Source organism: Sparus aurata, chromosome 3 (genome assembly GCF_900880675.1).
Source record: "Sparus aurata chromosome 3, fSpaAur1.1, whole genome shotgun sequence".
In the NCBI taxonomy this organism is placed as follows: domain Eukaryota; kingdom Metazoa; phylum Chordata; class Actinopteri; order Spariformes; family Sparidae; genus Sparus; species Sparus aurata.
In genome coordinates, this window is record NC_044189.1 from 15671293 (window position 1) to 15689337 (window position 18045).

General features: G+C 44.5%; 1 protein-coding gene across 2 annotated transcripts in view; it reads right to left on the reverse strand.

The window, feature by feature from the left end:
• The window catches only part of trib1 (tribbles pseudokinase 1), an 8082-nt gene extending 6621 nt beyond the window's left edge, over window positions 1–1461 (reverse strand). Inside the window, exons 1-2 of one of the 2 annotated variants that reach the window (XM_030412646.1) lie at window positions 647–785; window positions 1–96 (exon numbers count right to left, since the gene is read on the reverse strand). The exon at window positions 1–96 is cut by the window's left edge and continues 546 nt beyond it. Coding sequence is in view for 1 of the 2 variants with exons in the window: in XM_030412645.1 (XP_030268505.1) it covers window positions 647–949 (303 nt within the window). In the remaining variant the exon portion in view is untranslated. Of the gene's footprint in view, window positions 97–646 lie in introns of both variants that reach the window. The other variant, XM_030412645.1, reaches the window with a different exon arrangement.
• Between the last annotated feature and the right edge of the window lie 16584 nt (window positions 1462–18045).

Consider the following 18045-nt stretch of genomic DNA (forward strand, 5'->3'; position numbering starts at 1 on the left):
TTTTTCTTTTTTTTGCATGAGCGTGACAAATGAATCCCCGAAGCATGAAGCGATTAACTTTATTAATCAACAAAGCCAAACGCCTGCAGAGTCAGTCTATGGTGCAAAAACAAACAGATGCGGAACAGCGGTGGAGAGGAGGGGGGTGGATGGGGGGGGGGATCACTGTCGTTATCGGGGCAGATCCTTATCACGATAGTGTCTCTTTGTCTCACATGTTTGCATTTTTCATTTTTTTTTCTTCTTCTTCTAGTGTGTCACGGCGTGGCGTATTGCAGTGACGTGTATGCAAACGAGCCCGAGTTGACAGACGAGGATAGGTGGGCTTGAACGCAGCACAGCACAGCACGGGATTTTTTTTTTTTGGTGGGGGTTTGCCTGGCTCTTCTTTCATGTGCTTGTCAACAGATTTATAATATAATCAGAGTTTTTTTTATTTATTTTTATTTATTTTTATTGTAGTTCGGGATTTATTACATGATGAAGCAACACCGCTGCTGTCGCCACATTTTGCGTGAGAGCAGCGACGCCGGGTGAAAAAGTCGGCTGAAACGCTGATGACATGTCAGACAGGCGATTGAGCAACGCGCTTGTCTTGAAACACCATTCATTCAGAGAAATTGCACAATGACGGGATTGCGCATACCTTGCACAGTAGCTCATCGCCGGTGTCGGTGTTCATCGCGCTGTGCACGCTCTCCCGGTCCGCCAGAGGTAGAAGCAGGAACGGTCCTATCCGGGATGGCCCCTGGTGGGTCGCCGGGACGGGGCTGGAGACCGGGCTGACGGGAGACCCGGGAGACGTACCGAGGAGTCCCTGCGTGTCCCCCGCCTCGGCGCTCAGCCTGGCGCATTTCGCCGGCGGCTGATCGTCCGAGTCCAGGCGCTTGTGCGCGACTCTCCCGGTGCGGATGCAGGCTGGTGCCGGGCTGCTCCACTGCAAGTTCATCCTGACGAGACAGATTCACCGCGATAAAAAAAAAGAATAAAAAAAAAAGACAACAACAAAAAAACAAAGGACTTGCTTTAGGATGTGTCCTTAGAATAAACTGCACACTGCGCGCTCCATTTCCCCGTGCGATCAGAAAAAAAAAAATAATGAAAGTTCTGTGATAATCCTGCCCGTGGTCCTCTTGCCCGCGCCTCTGAAGGTTCTGTGTACTTTTCTTTGGTGAGAAAAAATCCCGATCCCTCAGAGTCCAGACTGGGTGAGAGAGACAGAAAGAAAAGAGAGAGTGAGTGTGTGTGAGAGAGAGAGAGGGGGGGAGAGAGAGGGAGAGGAAGAGAGACCGCCTCACGCTCAGAGAGAGGCTGTGAGTGAGTGAGTGAGCTCCGGTGATGTTGAGATCAGAGCTCAAAACACTCCGCCCGACCGGTCCAGCCTCCTGGTGGTGACACAACCATTGAGCAATCCTGTAACGGCACCGACTCCAGCTCAGCTCTGCGGCTCTGATGAAACCTCCTGCTGTATTACCTTTCACAGGAGGCTGCCTGAGCATATGGTGCAAACATTAACGTGATTTCCCCCCTCTTGTTTGTCATGAATTCCTCTCTGAGATCTGAGTGAAAAAAAATAATAAAAAAAAAATAGGAGCCTGAGCATGTGAGAGGAGCTGCTGCTGCTTATCATGTCTTAGACAATAATTAACAACCCTTTAAAAGTCTTCCTCTGACTCAGTTCTTCCAGCGCTTAATGCCATGTTGCAACAATCTCTCCGCCAGCAGGGCCTCCTGCGTGGCACCTGAAGTGTTTGCTCTCCAAACGTTGAGCCTTCGATGCGAAGCGGCTGGCACAAAGCCCCAGTGTGTGAGCCTTAACTCTCGCTTTAACATCACCATGATATTTTCCCATGCGGAGCCTGTTTGTTATGTGGATATGACTCACCCCCATAAAGCCTCGGTGGTGCTGGGCTATAAGCATTCACATAAAATATGCCAGCGCGGCTCCGTAAACAACATCATAGCAGCCGGGGCTCCCATGGACAGACACTGATCCCCGGGCTGAGACTACTTGTGTGCGCGATTATAACGACCGAGCGTGCCGATAATTTGTGAAAACTATGCCATATTCTTGAAAAAAAATACAATCAAAAGTACAATCAGGGAAGTGTGCGTACTGTTATTTGAGAGTTTGAGAAACATTCCTGCGATGAGCCGAGGTGCGAGGCAATTACCGACGTGCATGTTTGCACACACACACACATACAGGACCATGTGTGTGTTGCGCAAGAGTTCTCCGTCTCCACCGCTTCACGTCGAACGAGCTCGGTTTCTGCAGCAGACTGGGCGTTCGCTCAGACACGGAGCACCAGCTGGCCCGTGTGTGCACACACTCTCGCCCCTCTTCCTTTGCACAGCCGCCTCCTGCCAAACAGAAGCACGCCGTTCCAAACCGTTTCTTTCTCTTCTCGGTTCCTTCCACAAGAGGCCATGCGCTTAACCAGGGGCCTCGGCTCGGCCTGACTCAAAAAGGTCATGTGAACCTGTCTCGGCAGGCCGTCCAAACATGGACGAGCCGCGGATTCCACAGGAATGATGGCCTGTTATTTTTAGGGCCCCGGCATTCTTTCTTTGTGCAGTGGTCGTCCTATGAGTAAGGTGACTCACCAGCTGATTGATGCGTGTGCGTCGCCGTGAGCAAGTGTGTTTGTCATGCCGTCGAGCAGGCACAGGAACAGGTTTCCTGGCTCTCTGTTTTCAAAGAAGTTTCAAACCAGCAGGGTGAACCGTCACTGTGGGAACGGCTGGCAGTGCTGCTGATTCCCCGGAAAAAAAAAAAGGGTTTATTGTTATCTGACAATAGAGCGCGGACCTGGTGACGATGATGCATGTTTTTCTGCCTGTTTATGTGTGACACAGCATTCAGATATACACTGGAAAAATGGACTTGTTTGTGTTGGTCGTTGTATACACGATGCGCCTACATGTGTACGTAAGTAATAAGTTGGACCGGATCCACAAGGTCACACCGGTCCACATGTATAAGCTGCACATTACTCTTACGCAAGGTAGTTTGTGTTGCTGAGCTCCAGGTCGTAGCAGTATACAGCTCGTCAATCAGCGTGTGTGTGTGTGTGTGTGTGTGTTATGTGTGTGTATACAGTGCCTTTGTGGGAGTGTGGCTGTGTCCCCATGCCAGTGAGCCAGAGGAGAAAACAGTATTCAGGGCATGCTCTCCCTTGTTATAATTAGCTGAGTCACTCACCAGCAGCGGCGGTAAAGAGAGGCTGGGAATTGATCTGCGCTGAGAATAGTTCAATCTGATCTGGCTGACAGCCAGCCATCGCTGTTAATTATTCTTCATTCGAGCTGCTCTGAACAGAGCCGCAGACTTGAGACTGAACTCGAGTCAGATGCACGGACTTGCAGCCCCACCGCCCACCTTAAGACTTGACTTGAAAGTGAAATCTTGATCCGTTTTGAAATCGCAAAACCCGAGTGAAATTACCTTTAGATTATCCCCATCAAAGGCTCAAATTAGTTGAGCGCTTGATCAGATGGGCCTTGCTGGCGTGGATAGTGAAAAATGGTGATAGATGCCTTGTGACTGAAGACTTAGGACAGCGCTCGTGCTAATTGAGAATATGGCACGGGCAAAGAGGCCGAGGCGAAAAATTAGGAGAAACCGTGCTAGATGGTTTGGGGCTTTCCTTTCTGTGTCTCGTCTCGTCCACTGATTAGCTAAGATGAACAGCCAATCAGATTATTTCTCTCACCAACGAGGCTCCACATCTAAACTTGCTCAGTTGGCCGAAAAGCTGTTGACAAGGGTTGATTTGTGAAAACGGTGTAGGACACACCGTAACAACCATGGATGCTCACCGAAGGCCCCATTATACGCCAATGGCTGACCACCGCCTGACCACCGCCTGGTGAGTCTATAAAGGATAAACATCCTAAATTACCTACTTAAGTCATGTTGATATTAGGTAACAGTCAAAACCAGATGTGAACAAATAGTGTTTCTTATTTTTCCGTGAGCTCTGTGGTGAATGCTTAGACGACATTTTTTGGTTTGCTGAGTCCGTCACTGACTTAAAGGGAGGAGTTGAAGTTACACCCCTGGTCGCTTGAGTGCTGGAAGTTCCCCATTGCCTGTTGTTCTTTCAAAATGAAGAGGCGTGTACCGTCCGTTTACGCTACTGGAGGAAATTGTCCGAAAATTCCCGATATCTCTTACTTGGAATAACAACTAATGATTCTTTTTCGCCCCATCTCGGCACTGAACAACACCAGGACCCTGAGACTGAGGCAACTGAATGCAGTTCGGCCAACATTAATACCATTTACACCCGTCACGTTCCTACTCTGACGTTTCATGAGAAAGTTTATCCATCACAGAGACACAAAGCCAGCGACTGTGACCGCCAAATCCAAAGTTTCCTTCAACCAGTGCTACCTGAGTTTTACCCTGATGTTCATTCACAGCTGTTGTCCAGTATGTAATGCACATTTGATTCTGAAGATGACCAGAACACCAGATACCAGAACATCACCGTTAGCCAAAAGTCTCTGTACATTGTACGTCAGACTCTTTCATCCCTCCATGGACAAAAGGTATGTATCTCCGCAACTGGGGAGCAAAACTACTCCAGGGCTGAATACACTTTAAACCTGTTTCTGAACATTTGAAAAAGATCACTTCAGGGTAGAAGGAAGTGAGGATACTGTATGCAACATCAGTCTTTTTCAGAGGTCCATCATCTTCCTCTATTGGCTGCATAGTGCTGCCACTTTTCCTTTTTTGAATTTTTGTAAAGCAGAACTCGTTTTCTGCAAATGTCTGGTTGCCTGCCATTAGCATTGTGTCTTTGGACAGCTGACAATTTGCTATGAATGTAGAAGTAAAGTGTGGGAGATAGAAGTGGGCAACTGCATATTTGGCTATATGTTAGCAATAAAAGATGGCTGAACGTCTTCTCTGTCAGGGTAAATTCTGCCTTTAAAGCAAAAAAAAAAAAGGGGGACTTAGACTGTGATACTCCTCTTGTCTACTATACATCTTGACTTAAGCTCCTCGATGCTGTGAACTCTATGAACTCAAGTGTTGAGGTCTCATCCAAAATTAGTCATCAGCCCGCTATAACCACCTCTACTCAATATGCTCTATATTTTCACAACCCTGGCTGACCTCAAGGACAATCAATCAAACCAGGAGCCGGGGTTGGGGGATTGTTTCATGTGGATGGACTCCAGACTGAAGTCTGGCCAGAAATGTCTGCTTTCCTTTGCTAGTTATCCCGATCTGTCCATCACTATTTCTTTGATCTGCTGGGTTGAGTCAGACTTGGTCAGAGACTGCATTCTTGGCACCACAAATGATTTGTACCATTCGAAACCCAGTTTAATACATACTTTTGATTTTTACAATATGCCCCGCTCAGATTTGACTGCACATGACCGCTAATTGTTTTAACATGAGAACACACACCTACACAAGGTTCCCCATTGATTGAAAACATTTGTTCCCACACAGGGGAGTTGTCATGTTTGCACACACTCAGCACATAGACTTCCCCAAAGGTCTTCTGAGAAGCTGTGAAGCTTTAGCTGAAAGTAAAATTCATGTAGCATCAACACTGTGATCACGTGCAGTGGCCGTCCTAAGAGCAAGTCCCCATTTCCTTGAACCGGCTGTTACTTTCATTTTCACCTCCCGGAAAGAAAATATGATATGAAGTTGAGACCCAGTCTGTTTTGTGATGAAAAATTAGTCGAATGTGGTGACACACAGATGATAACAATGCATTTAATGTGGGTGGACATGCTCTCTTTATTATTCTAAGAATAATACATTTCTCAATAGAAGAATGTTGGTTGTTCTTCTGATGACAAATGTTAAACAGAAATGTTGACAATGCAGTCACGCTTCATCTTTTCAGAAATAATCGTCGTACTTACAACAACGGGATGAGGCTTCCCAAATGCAACCCTACGTGCCCTGTCACCTTTATTCATTTAAGATCTATCAGCCGAAATGAAATATAGTATTCATAATCATGAATAATGATTGGAATTTAGTTGCTTTCATTGGTGTATATTCACTTTAAACAAAAAATCCTTCTGTTTTTTTGTTACTTCAGAACAGTGTTTTTCAAGCCTGTTCCTGGAGGCGCCTGGTGCTGCGTGCTTCAGATGTTTCCCTGCCCAAACACACCTGATTCAAATGAATGGGTCGTTATAAGGCTTCAGCAGGGCCGACGAGTTGATCATTTGAATCAGGTGTGGTGGGGCAGGGAAACACATAAAACATGCAGGGCAGAGGGCCTTCAGAAACAGGATAGAAAAACACTGCCTTAGAATGAGTCGCTTATATCTAGAGAGGGAGCGAGTCCTCTTTCACGGAGTCCGCCATGTTGCACCGCCATGTTTCTACAGTAGCTCAGAATGAAAAAACTACACATTGGTCCTGGAGCGAGACTGCTAGGGTTTATTGTTTTTAGTGGCAAATGTAGGGGAAGTGAGAACCATATTTACCGCAGAGACAAGTGATTGAGGGTAAAACAACCATTACATTCATCTTGAAGACTTGAAATCAAATTACAATTAGTGCGTTCAGATAGAGTCCACGTCATTTCTAGCTCTAATGATACCTTGTAGGAACTATGGCCGCCACCTCTGGCTGATCCCCTTCCTTCAAGCAATTGGTGCGGTGTTATCATTCAACCTTGAAAATCTAGGTTTGTGACTTTAGCGAGTGAATACCGTTCACAATATTAACATTGCTTAGCCCATTAAGCTAGCACTTCGAAAGCCTTGAAAGTGCTGCCGGTGCTTCAGTTATGATACGTTCTTACTTACGCTTGTTTTCATCGAGCACCAGAACAATCACACAGAATTGTTTCCCCAGTAACCTTGTAGATAGGAAGACATATCATCGAAAACCCCAAACTTATAGTGGAGGATGGACATCTGCCGTCCACATTTTGCTGTGGAGATCATTCCACTACTGTAAGTAGACCAAGCTGAGTGAAACAAGGCAAAGGAGTGAAGGGGGCGATACATTTTCTACAAGGTTGTGGGGTTTGAACACGGTTAGGAGGTAAGAAGGAGCGTCTCCCTTTACTTCCATGTAAGTTAGCACCAGAGTCTTGAACACCAGCACGAGTTGAAAAGCGATGACATCAGCATCAACGTCATTTTTTTGTTTTAATGATGATCCAGGAGCAACATTAATTATGATGTTCTAGGAACAACAACAACAACACAGGGATTTCAGATAAACTGTATTGGTTCTCCTTAACTACAAGTGTCTCTGTCTTCCAAAGGATTTCCCCTAATTTAGTCTTTTAAGTCTGCAAAGTAGTCTCCCATAGAGGTTCAACTTATTGGACGTCAAAGCCATGGCCTGTATTCACACTATTTTTATACTCTGCAACCCATACAGTAGCCTGTTTAGAAGCATCTGCTTTCTTTGTTTCTCCACTTATTTAACAGGTGTTTTTCTTAAATTTGTTAACCTTTTAAGGCCACACTTGCACTTAAATTGTAAAAGCCCTTCATATCTTGGGAATATAATTATGTCACAACCAGTTATGCAACCAAGGCTCTATTAATACCACAAACACATGATTTAACTGAAACGGCCAATGGATTGTATTGTCGTCACGGATAAAAACACAATTCATATCCATTGGGGGCCTCGTGGAAGAATATGTTCCAGTCTCTGAGGCTAAAAATGACTGAGAAACCATCCTTTCAAGGACAACGAGTAAGTGAAGACTTGCAAGCAGACTATCCCATTGTACTGCAGCATATAAAGGATATGCAAGTTTACCCAGTAAACTTACAGAAAGTGAGGAAGTAAAAACACTGTTTTAACTGGAAAGGTCATCCATGTACCAGGTATTCTCTTCAACCATCATCAGCAGAATTTCACTTGAAAATTTCAGCTCACTTCCCTTCATGTCCTAAGAACCTGATTTCATAACTCCGTCCTTCTCCGTCACACATCAACACATGATTTCACTGAAACAGTTCGCTTACACTCAGAGCTCCTGTCCAGGATGACTCAAGGGGTTTCCTGTTGCTAATGGGAAGTGGATTTCAAGTGTGTGTGTGTGTGTGTGTGTGTGTGTGTGTGTGCGTGTGTGTGTGTGTGTGTGTGTACTTCGGCTACTACACACGTCACTACCATGCTGTCACTAGCTCACCAGTGAAGTTGCTCAAGCCGTCTCCGCTCAGCCAGGACGAGCCCATGATGTCACCCTCAATGGAATGAGAAAACACCGACTGAGAAAAGGAAACAGGAAGTGATCGTCATTTATAGAAAAACAGAGAGCGATTGTATTGTTTGGTGACCGTTCACCTTTGTGGTGACAGTGGGAAAGTTGGACGATAGGGTGACGATTTTAGATCAAAGGGTAAGCTGCGAAAGAGTGTGTACCTCGTATTCATGTGATCCTTGGATGAGCAATGTTTCCAAAACAACATATTAATAGTTGTTTGAACTGATTTTGTCCCCACCAATGAAACATTTACTTTCATCCGACGCTGCGTATGTGACAGCAGAGTCAACATTTTTGCCAGGTTTCTGCGTCGCTGTTCCAGGTCAGGAGTTTTTTGGGGGGATTATTCTGACAACGCCTCAGTGCATTATTTGATACTAGTGGCTTTGAGCTTAATGCTAACTGTAGCATGCTAACATGCTCACAGTGAGAATGCTTCTGTGAAGCAGGTAAAATGCTCTCTGTCATATTTTAGCGTGTTAGCATGCTAACATCTGCAAATTAATACCAAAAAAAAGCAGCAGCTGAGGCTGATGGATCTTGACACTAGATGGAGAGCTAGTGCTCACAAGTGCAGCACAAAGATCTATATGAAATCTAATGACAATATATGAAAGTTTATGATGACCATGTGTGCTGTTAAGTAGTGAACTCAAACAGATGTAGTATTTTATTATGTCAGCAAAGGAGGAAGTCAAGATAAGTAGTATAAAGAGTGACAAGTCGGTGTAGAGAGGAGGTCATGGAAAGATGGATGGGTCAAACGAGCACAGGACATTCATTCAGAAGACTCATGTTCATGTCCTGAGTGAAAGCGAAAATCGTAACGTTGAGTCACGTAATGGAACAAATGTGATGTGAAGTAACATACGTAAAGTAACGTAATACACTGGCAAGCAACCTATTCAGTCATTTAGGTACGGGGATGTGTTGGACGGCTTTCATAATTAAAAATGAGTGGGACTTTTTTGTGTGTGCTTGTTTTGTCTCTTCTTCGTGTTCTCTCTCCCACAGTTTCCCACTTGCCTTGATTTATTTGAACTGCGTGTTAAAAGTATTCCTTTTCAAACAGCGCCTCAGAGGATGGCACATGAAAGTGTCACACAACATTAATCTCCTGTGCGCTGCTCGATGAAAGATAAGCTACAGCTGCTGCTCAGAAGGGGCGTCTCATTTTCACATACCTACACTAAATTACGTTGAAGTGAGCGGATACTCAGTTCCCCTTCATTTTAGAAAAGCGAGGACACAAAGTACATCCTCCAGCCAAAACACAAGAGGCTGGATCATCATTAATGACACCTCTAGTGAGAGAGCGGGACAGGGTAAAAAAACCCCTCTTATTTGTTACCAAACCCCTCTACAAGTCCCTTAACCCCAAACCTCTTTCCAGAGCGAGTCAGGCAGTAGTAAATTTATCAAAGTGTGCGAACACGAGAGGGAGAGAGACGGGCTTAGCGTTTGGAAAAAGCAATTAATTGCAGGATAATACCCCATGTAACAGGATTTCAATGACTGTTAGCGCTGCACCGCTCCAAAAGGAGATTTATTCTCATAATCCCATGATGAAAGGGATGACCAATTATTTCCCATGCATTGGAACACACTGCCTGAACCGGGGCGAGGCCAGCGGGAGAAAGAGGAAGCGAAGAGCGGGAGGAAAAAATACAGGAGAGTGTTTGTGTGTACACATGCGCACTTACTATTCAGCCAGCAACAACAACCTGTCACTCTTCACAAATTACCTAACGCAGAGCTTCTAATGATATGATTGCACTACAACTCACGGGAGAAAGATGAAAGCCGAGCGTTGCTCCATTAACGACAGACGCCGTGGCTGCTGAAAATTAGGCCCCGCGTTTCTTGGCGTTTCATCAGTTTTGAAGGATGTTGAAAATGTGGGTTAACATTCATGAAGTTTGTGTTTGAGTTTCAACGGCAGAATGTCATCATAAAGGAGTACACATGATGTTATTGAAAGAGGCACTAAAATCTTTCAAAGGAATTCATTCATCGACGTTCGTCCCTGGTGAATCGTGATGGTACAACTTCCCTAATTAAGGGGGAGATAGCAGACCAGAAAGTGGCACACTATTTCCCGGAAACGTCTTGAACTGTTCAAAAGCTTGAAACTGTTGATCCAGAACTTCTTCAAATATTTGACGCTGTTTTGCGAGACATCTTTTCCTTTTTTTGAATGGTGCACCATCCGCTATCTGTTCTCCCCCGGATCTGTAAAAAGAAGTTCTCTAATTAGAACGTTTTTCAATATTACTGTGGTGGTGTCTAAAGTTTTGGCTGAATTCGCAAAGGGATTTGAGATCTCCACTGCTGAGACTTCTGTCCCTACCCTCATACAATGGATTTAAATCTTTTGTTTGCGGAGCAGTGAAAACATTTAAAGACTCGGCAGCGACTTGTCTTTCCCAGGAAAAGTGTCCAAGTTATGTAATAATCTTCAGACTTTACTGTAAATAGCTTTGAGTATTTTCATCCTTTAGAGATAAGAAGCCTCCAACACAAAATGTACCCTGAGCAACCACAAAAAGATGTGCTGTTCGCTTTCAGTTCATGGAGAACAAGTGGCGTCAGTAAGCTACCAGTGAATGATTAAACAGCCTGTAAAACCCCTGCTGCATCTGCATCTAGCATTTCTTGAAAGTGGCAATTTGACATTCACACCCACTTTCTAAAGCCACTGGATGCTCTCACTTATGTTTCTTAGCACAGTTACCTCCATCAAATCCTGGATGTACAAACAAGTGTAGTCTGACTCACCAGATGTTGACTGCTGGTTATGAGCTTGCCATTAGCAGCCTATTTTAGGCATTTTTCTAAAATCCTCACCGCCACGAAAAATAAGAAAAACAACATCAACCTAAAAAGCTGGCAACCTGCAGGCTGAAAATGCCAAGTTACCCTAGCCTCATCGCTTTTGGCACAAACGTCGCCAAGCTAGCAGCTGTTACCTTTTCTTTTGCAAGGATTTTAATGCTATGGCTCACGTTCCCGTGTGCAGAGCAAGATTCCCTCAACAGTATGTATTTCAAGAACTGAATCTGAGGAGAGATTGTTCTAAAATTTACATCATTATCCTCCATATTTAAACAATTATCACATCTCACCCCCCTTCTGTTTCACCTTGGAATGTGGCCAATCAGAACAGCTGTAAGTTCCCCCTTTATGTAATGGCGGCACAAATAAGCGTTTTGTCAGGAATAAACATGGACAAAGTGGGAGAAGTGATCATGGCTATAAGACACATTTATTGGCAGACTAAGTAGTGGGCAAACGTGCAGCTCAGTACTGCACATTGTTGATAAAGCTCATAAAGAATTCACAAAACAGACGTGAATGCATATGCACTACAAACTGCAATACCCTACAAAAGTAGGAAAATCACTTAAACCTAGACTTTGCTGGGAGATAAGATCATTTCCGCATGGTGTGGTTTTTTTTTTTTTGGAAATGACTTAAATGCGCAAGGAGACATATTGTGCTCATTTTCAGACGCATAATTTTATTTTGGGTTACTGCCAGAATAGGTTTACAAGCTTAATGCTTCAAAAAAAAAACCAACACACATAAGTTTTCCCAGTCTGCTCTCAGTGGTCAGCTGTCACATGCCTGAACCAGCACTGCTCACCGTGTCTCTGGTGGGCTTTGTTCAGCTGCTCAGATTCCAGTTAACGTCACTTCTACCGTGAAAATCGGCATCAATTATGCAAATGTGTGTTGAATGGTGACAAAGTGATGTCAAGAACTTTCCAGACCTTTTACATACACAAGAGTCCATTTTATAAATAAATCCCCAGACCTTAGATCATGGGAAGCCTCTGTGACAAATATCTTAAAACTCTGACAAATTAATCTCAAACAATCTGCATGGACTGATAGGTACAGAGGTGGTGGGAAAAATGGCACCGGTTCCCATCACTTCCTGTTTTTGCTTGACAACACTATCAGTTAACCACAAGATAAGGCGTACAGGGTGCGCGAGGATCGCAGCTAATGGAAATAGTGTCAGCCAGTCTTGAATCTTTAAGTGAAGCAATTGGCTCGGTGGTGGTTCACGGACCTGCAGAAAACAAAACGCTTGCAAACATTAACTGAAGGGCGCCAAACTGCGGCTGCCGTCGTCATCCGCCTCATCTGTATGTGGACTTTTAACTGTAGTTCTCTTCCTCCTGGTCAAAAGTCCCCATTGAGAATACAGTCATACACAGCTTTTTGTTGAATGGTGATTCATTGCACCAAATTTAACCCAGTCAGTCAGACCTGCAGGAAACAGGTTTTGTGTTCAGTGCTGCACATTTCAGCAAGCGCTGAGTCAGTGTGACAGGATCACTCTGGGTGCGTGACAGCCGAGCGAACAGCTCGTCCCGCAGTGTGTGTTCAGGGACGGGCAGCTGCAGTGACTCCATGTACATCAGCCAGTGTTACGGGTGCTGTTGAAGTGTTCCCTCCACGGGGCAAAGAGTGTGTGCGCTGGTGTGATAGAGCGCGTGTTGACTGAGAGCTTGTATGCGTGTATTTGTGTGTGTGTGCGTGTGTGTGTGTGTGTGTGTGTGTGTGTGTGTATAGGGTGTGGGCGGAGGTAATTAAGGTGTCAGGAAACATGCATTATTAATCGTAACACGACGTAATAATGGAGAGGCAGCGTGATCTGTCATGCCCGGACGCTCTAAAAGCCCTGGGGTGTGTGTACCTGTGTGCCCCTGTGTGTGTGTGTGTGTGTGTGTGCGTGTGTTTCTCATATGTTTTCGTTCACTCTACAGATACACACTACGTGCTCTGGATGTGTATATTTTCCATGCGTGTCTGTAGAGAATGATAACATGCTCCAATCTGTGTTCTTGCTGAGAATGTTGAAACAGAAGCATGAATGACCCATTTCTGCACGAGTGCTTTGAACAGCACGCGGCGCATTTCTGGTACTTCTTTCCTTTGTTTCATGAGGTCATTTCTGCCATTCAAACCACAACAAAAACATGCGGTAAGGGGGCACTCTGTGAGTGTAGTCGTGACCGGGCCATCACACAAACAAGGACAGAAAATGTTCTATTCGTGGCTCAGTGGGCTGAAGAGGGAGCCGGGCTTGTTTGTGCTCCACTGTTGAGACAGGGCTTAGGTGTTAGGCAAGTTACCAGGTTGTGACTCAATGTTTAGTTTTGATTCTCCCTCCGCGTTATGTCATTTTCCCTCCGGGTGAATTCTGAAGGGGTTAGGTTGATCCGGTCCTTTTTTAAATCCAGGTTGAGCGATGGAACAGTAAATTGAACAAGAGACTTGCGAAGGCTTAGAGAAAGTGGTTTTCATGTATTATAGAGAAAAAAATAGAAAAAATCCACAGGAGGACAAGGGGGCAAGAATCCGTTTTTTTTTTTATTTTTTTTAAGTCAGCTTCCAATGAAAGCAAAAGTGCTTTTCAGGAACATCATATCCTCTGTACTTACTTCAGATGAATGCAAATCCCCCCTGACAGGCACATTTGTACGTTTTGTTTGCAGGTTGTAAAGGCTCTGCTCTTTCCTTTTGATGGCTGCACAAACAGACATGCACATAACTAATACTGCAAGATTAAAGGGAGAGTTCACCCTCAAATCAAATACATACATACACACACATACATTTCCTTTCACCTGTAGCGCCATCTATCCCTCTAGATTGATCAATATATAAAAAAACATTTAAAAAACAGAAATGACTCTTTCCAATTCTCAAGACCTGCTTACTCGAGATAATCAACTGTCCTTCAGCAACTACTTTCTTTACCTATCATCCATCTTTTTTCTTTGTACGTGCTTCCCATCAGCCAAACCTGACCTCTGCCAAGAAGGTTACGTCTTCACTCTTGTCCATTTGTTTTCTTGGTTGGTCTTGTATGGAGAATGGGTCTCAGCCCAGAATAGACCCCATCAATTTTAGGTGCAGATGTGAAAAGGGACAGATCCAGGAATTTTTTCTCAGTTTGCGATGAAAGATGTTTTTTTTTTTTTCTATGTTTTTGATAATAATGCATGGATCTGGATGAAAATAAAAAAATACAGTATCTATGATTGAGTACAAAAGGCGACTGCCGGGCTCTGGCAGAGGTATGTGCTCCACTGAGTGCCATTTGAGTTAAAAAACCCAACGATCTCATAAACTCCCTCAAGCACATCAAGTGTTGGATGACACAAACAGTCCTACAGGTGAATGGCGGCAAGTCCGAAGTTGTCTTGTTTTTCCCCCTGACTTCATTAAGGGATTACCACCGAGCTTGGCAAACACGTCCACCTTTATCAAACCCAATGTCAAAGACCTTTGTTGTGACATTCGATTCCAGCTTTAAGTTTGACAAGCAAATTGATCTAAAAGTCAACGGCAGTCTTTTCCAACTTTGTACTATTGCCAAAATCAAGCAGTCTCTTTCTTTAGAAGATCTTGAAACAGTCATGCGCCCGGAAAGGATCAGCATATGGGCTGAAGGATGAGAGGCTAATTAACTAAGCCAAGCGGGCTAGCTAAGCTAAGCTTAGCTAATCTAAGCTAAGCGTCTCACGCTTCCTTCAGCAATAGAGTTTGATATTTCCTCCCTTAAACTGCTCACAACAAGGTCTGTGGATTATCTTGAGTAACTGGGTCATGATTTCCGGAAAGAAACATTGCTGAGGATTTTTTGAAATGTATACGTTTTGGCTTTTAGAGCACCACTGAGTGCCATCTACCTCCATTATATACGAAAGTTGCAGGACATCTCTTCGGCTTCCACCTCCAAAACAAGGTCAGCTCATACCATAGCAATATAGGAGGAGATATAAAGAATATTGCATGTTTATTTTTGACTCTGAGGTGAACTATCCCTTTAAACCCTGCGTGTTTTATTGCAGCGACATTGTCAATCATACAGTGAACGATAAATTAATGTTTGTTAAGTTGTGTCATTAGTTTTACTGGTGCCAACTGTCAAAACTGGCAATGATTACCAGCAAGGCAGCCATTACCTGCTGCAAACACCTCATCTGTAATTTTACTTGTCACAACTCTTTGCCAGACTAGTAGATATTATTCTACTTCTGGTGGTCTGATACAGCGACAAAATATGTTTTTATACACAAATTAAGCGATAATGCAAAAACAATACAACTCTTGCTGGTACAAGTAACTAACTAGCATAGTGAAGTCATCCCCCGCGCCTCTGTGTTTATTTCCCCCCTCTCTTGCTGCCCCCTGATCGCCAGCAGTCGACGGGGGGGTCGGCACTTAATAAATTCAAGAGCACTGCGAGAAATCTTGAAGTGTTTTTCCACCCTCAGGCGTGTTCCATTTTCTGTGGTCAGCGCTGTTGTGAGCTTCTTTGACATGTTATTATTCTTTACTAGGCCTGGCCGTGCATCTGAGAGAACAGCTAAAACCTGCATGGAGGCTTGCCTGGAAAACATGGCTGAAGTGTTCTCGGCGTGGAGAGGAGGAGGAGGAGGAGGAGGAGGAGGAGGAGGAGGAGGAGGAGGAGGGAACGGCTCTCTTACAGAAGCTCTGCACCTCGCTGGTAGCTACTGAGGTTATGAAGGCTACCAGACAATCTGACAGTTTCTATTGAGAGGAGTCTAATCGATATTGAGAGACATGTGCGGAAACATAAACAGCTCCATCTCCAAACCCAATGAATTGATTTCCATCTGTGATGCCTTCTGCATGTGAAAGAGGGAGCAATGTATTAGTGGCAAGTTAAGGTTTTCAAAGACAAGAATGTAGGTAGTTAATGTAGCAAACCTTGATAAAATCCAGAGCTTTTTTTTCTTTATCAAATTAGCATAATTGTACTGGATTCAAAAATGTGTCCATGATGCCCACTGATCACCTGCCAGCAACAGTTGCTGTGGCAGTCTCCAGACGGGTGCTACCGTGGAAAAAAACAAAGGAAGAAGGTGAGAATGTCGGAACAAAAGAGCTGGAGGGAAATCAACAAATACATGCTCATGTCGGTCCTCTTGTGAGCTTGTGAACATTTACTTGTTCTGCATGCTGACAAATGTTGTGTTTCTTTTAAACGAATGGTTTGAAATATTGGGAAAAGACGCTTATTAGCTTTCTAAAGTCTAGGTTGTGATAAGATTGTTACCACTCTCATAACTGCACAGGAAACATGAAGCTACAGCAGACACTGTGTTAGCTTAGCCTAGAGTAAAAACGGGAAAACGTGGGGTAATAGCTTGCATGGCTCAAAGTCATATCATCAGCTGTTGAAAAAACAAATGAAACGAAACGTGGGCTCTTGTTTTTGGCTGTCGGACATACGGCTATCAGGGTTTAGGATTGATGGGCCGCTGGAAAGGTGGGCAGTCCCCGTTTCCCAACGTTTCCAGTCTTTATGATAAGCAAAGCGAAGCGTCTCCTGGCCCCAGCTCCAGATTCTTCAGTTCTATCAAACCTCTCATCCAACTCTCTGTCAATAAAAGCGAAGAAGCTTTTTTCCCCCAAAACGTTACGCTATAACTTCAGGTGATTTATCAAAGATTTGTGGGCCCGGGAGCGCCGACAAAATCAATCGATCACCGCACAGAATCAAAACTGTCAAACTGGAAACCCTGCAGCCTTCTCAGGTCTCGATGGAGCAAGCGCCATCCCCCTCAACCTAACTCATTTCTTAAGTCAGAATTTAACAGTTTACAATCAGAGCTATAAAAAGCCTTCAAGTTTATTATTTCAACGTTCAGGCACTGATGAACAGATCGAGTCTGTGTCACCAAAAGGAAATCACAAACACATGGTGTGGATCCCTGGAGGGGAGGGATCAGATCACTCTCTGTACTGGACTCTCTGTTTATTTGAAAGCTGTCAACAGTGTGACTTACTCAACCGTGTGGTTTATACTGTAAGCTGGTTCATGGTCCGAAGGTTGGGTTCAGTATGCGCTGAGGAGACAACGGAAGGATTAGAGCCAATTTCCCCGTGCGAGTAAGAGGAAGACTAAATACACACTGTCTTTAACCTCAGAGGGTCCGCGGTATACGTTTGAATGGGAAGTTTCCCCGCTTGTGGGATCCTCCCTGCATGCGAGTGTGTATGTACATTCATAAGAGAGGAGGAAGTGCAACAAGAAAACGTCCTCCTACACATAGTACACACACACACACACTGGGGAGGTCCATTGTGTGTGTGAGAGTGTGTGTGTTTTCTCCGCTATTTGTTCGGGATACTTTGCGGCTTATGTGCATGTGGAATTCACTGCAGCTGACTTCCCCTGTGGGAGAGCGCAGACAGTGAAACAATACACTTCTCTTATGATTATCATTCTCCATCAAACCCACACACACACACACACACACACACACACACAGATACACACTGAAGCTCCTCTAACACAAGCCAGATGTCTCCTGGAACAGTGTCGGGGATGGAAAGTTATCCTCTTCATTTTCAGGAGTAAATATTTTGCACCGGTTGAAAGGTAACTGGAAACAGCCGGATCGCGGAGAAGGAGGGAAGCGGCGGACGGGGAGAAACGACATTCTCCCGGTTCTTCTCAAATTGCTGAGATCATGCGATACTTTCTCACCTGCTTAACGCTCACGACAAAAGAATGAGCCTGACTGTAAAACGAGACCACCGTGAACGCTCGTCTCACCTTGATGCGCTCGCGTAACATTCCCCCTTTGTTTAAAAGGTTTTACAAGCCTTTTGACACGTCGAGTCCTGTGGGAGTGAACTCAGCCTCAGACTGAATTTATGTCACGAGTCCTCCCAACACCATTTTGGCTCGCCAACATTAAATACACAGTTTCTACTTTCAAACAAAGGACAACAGGACTGATTGGGAGGCTTCATAAAAGAT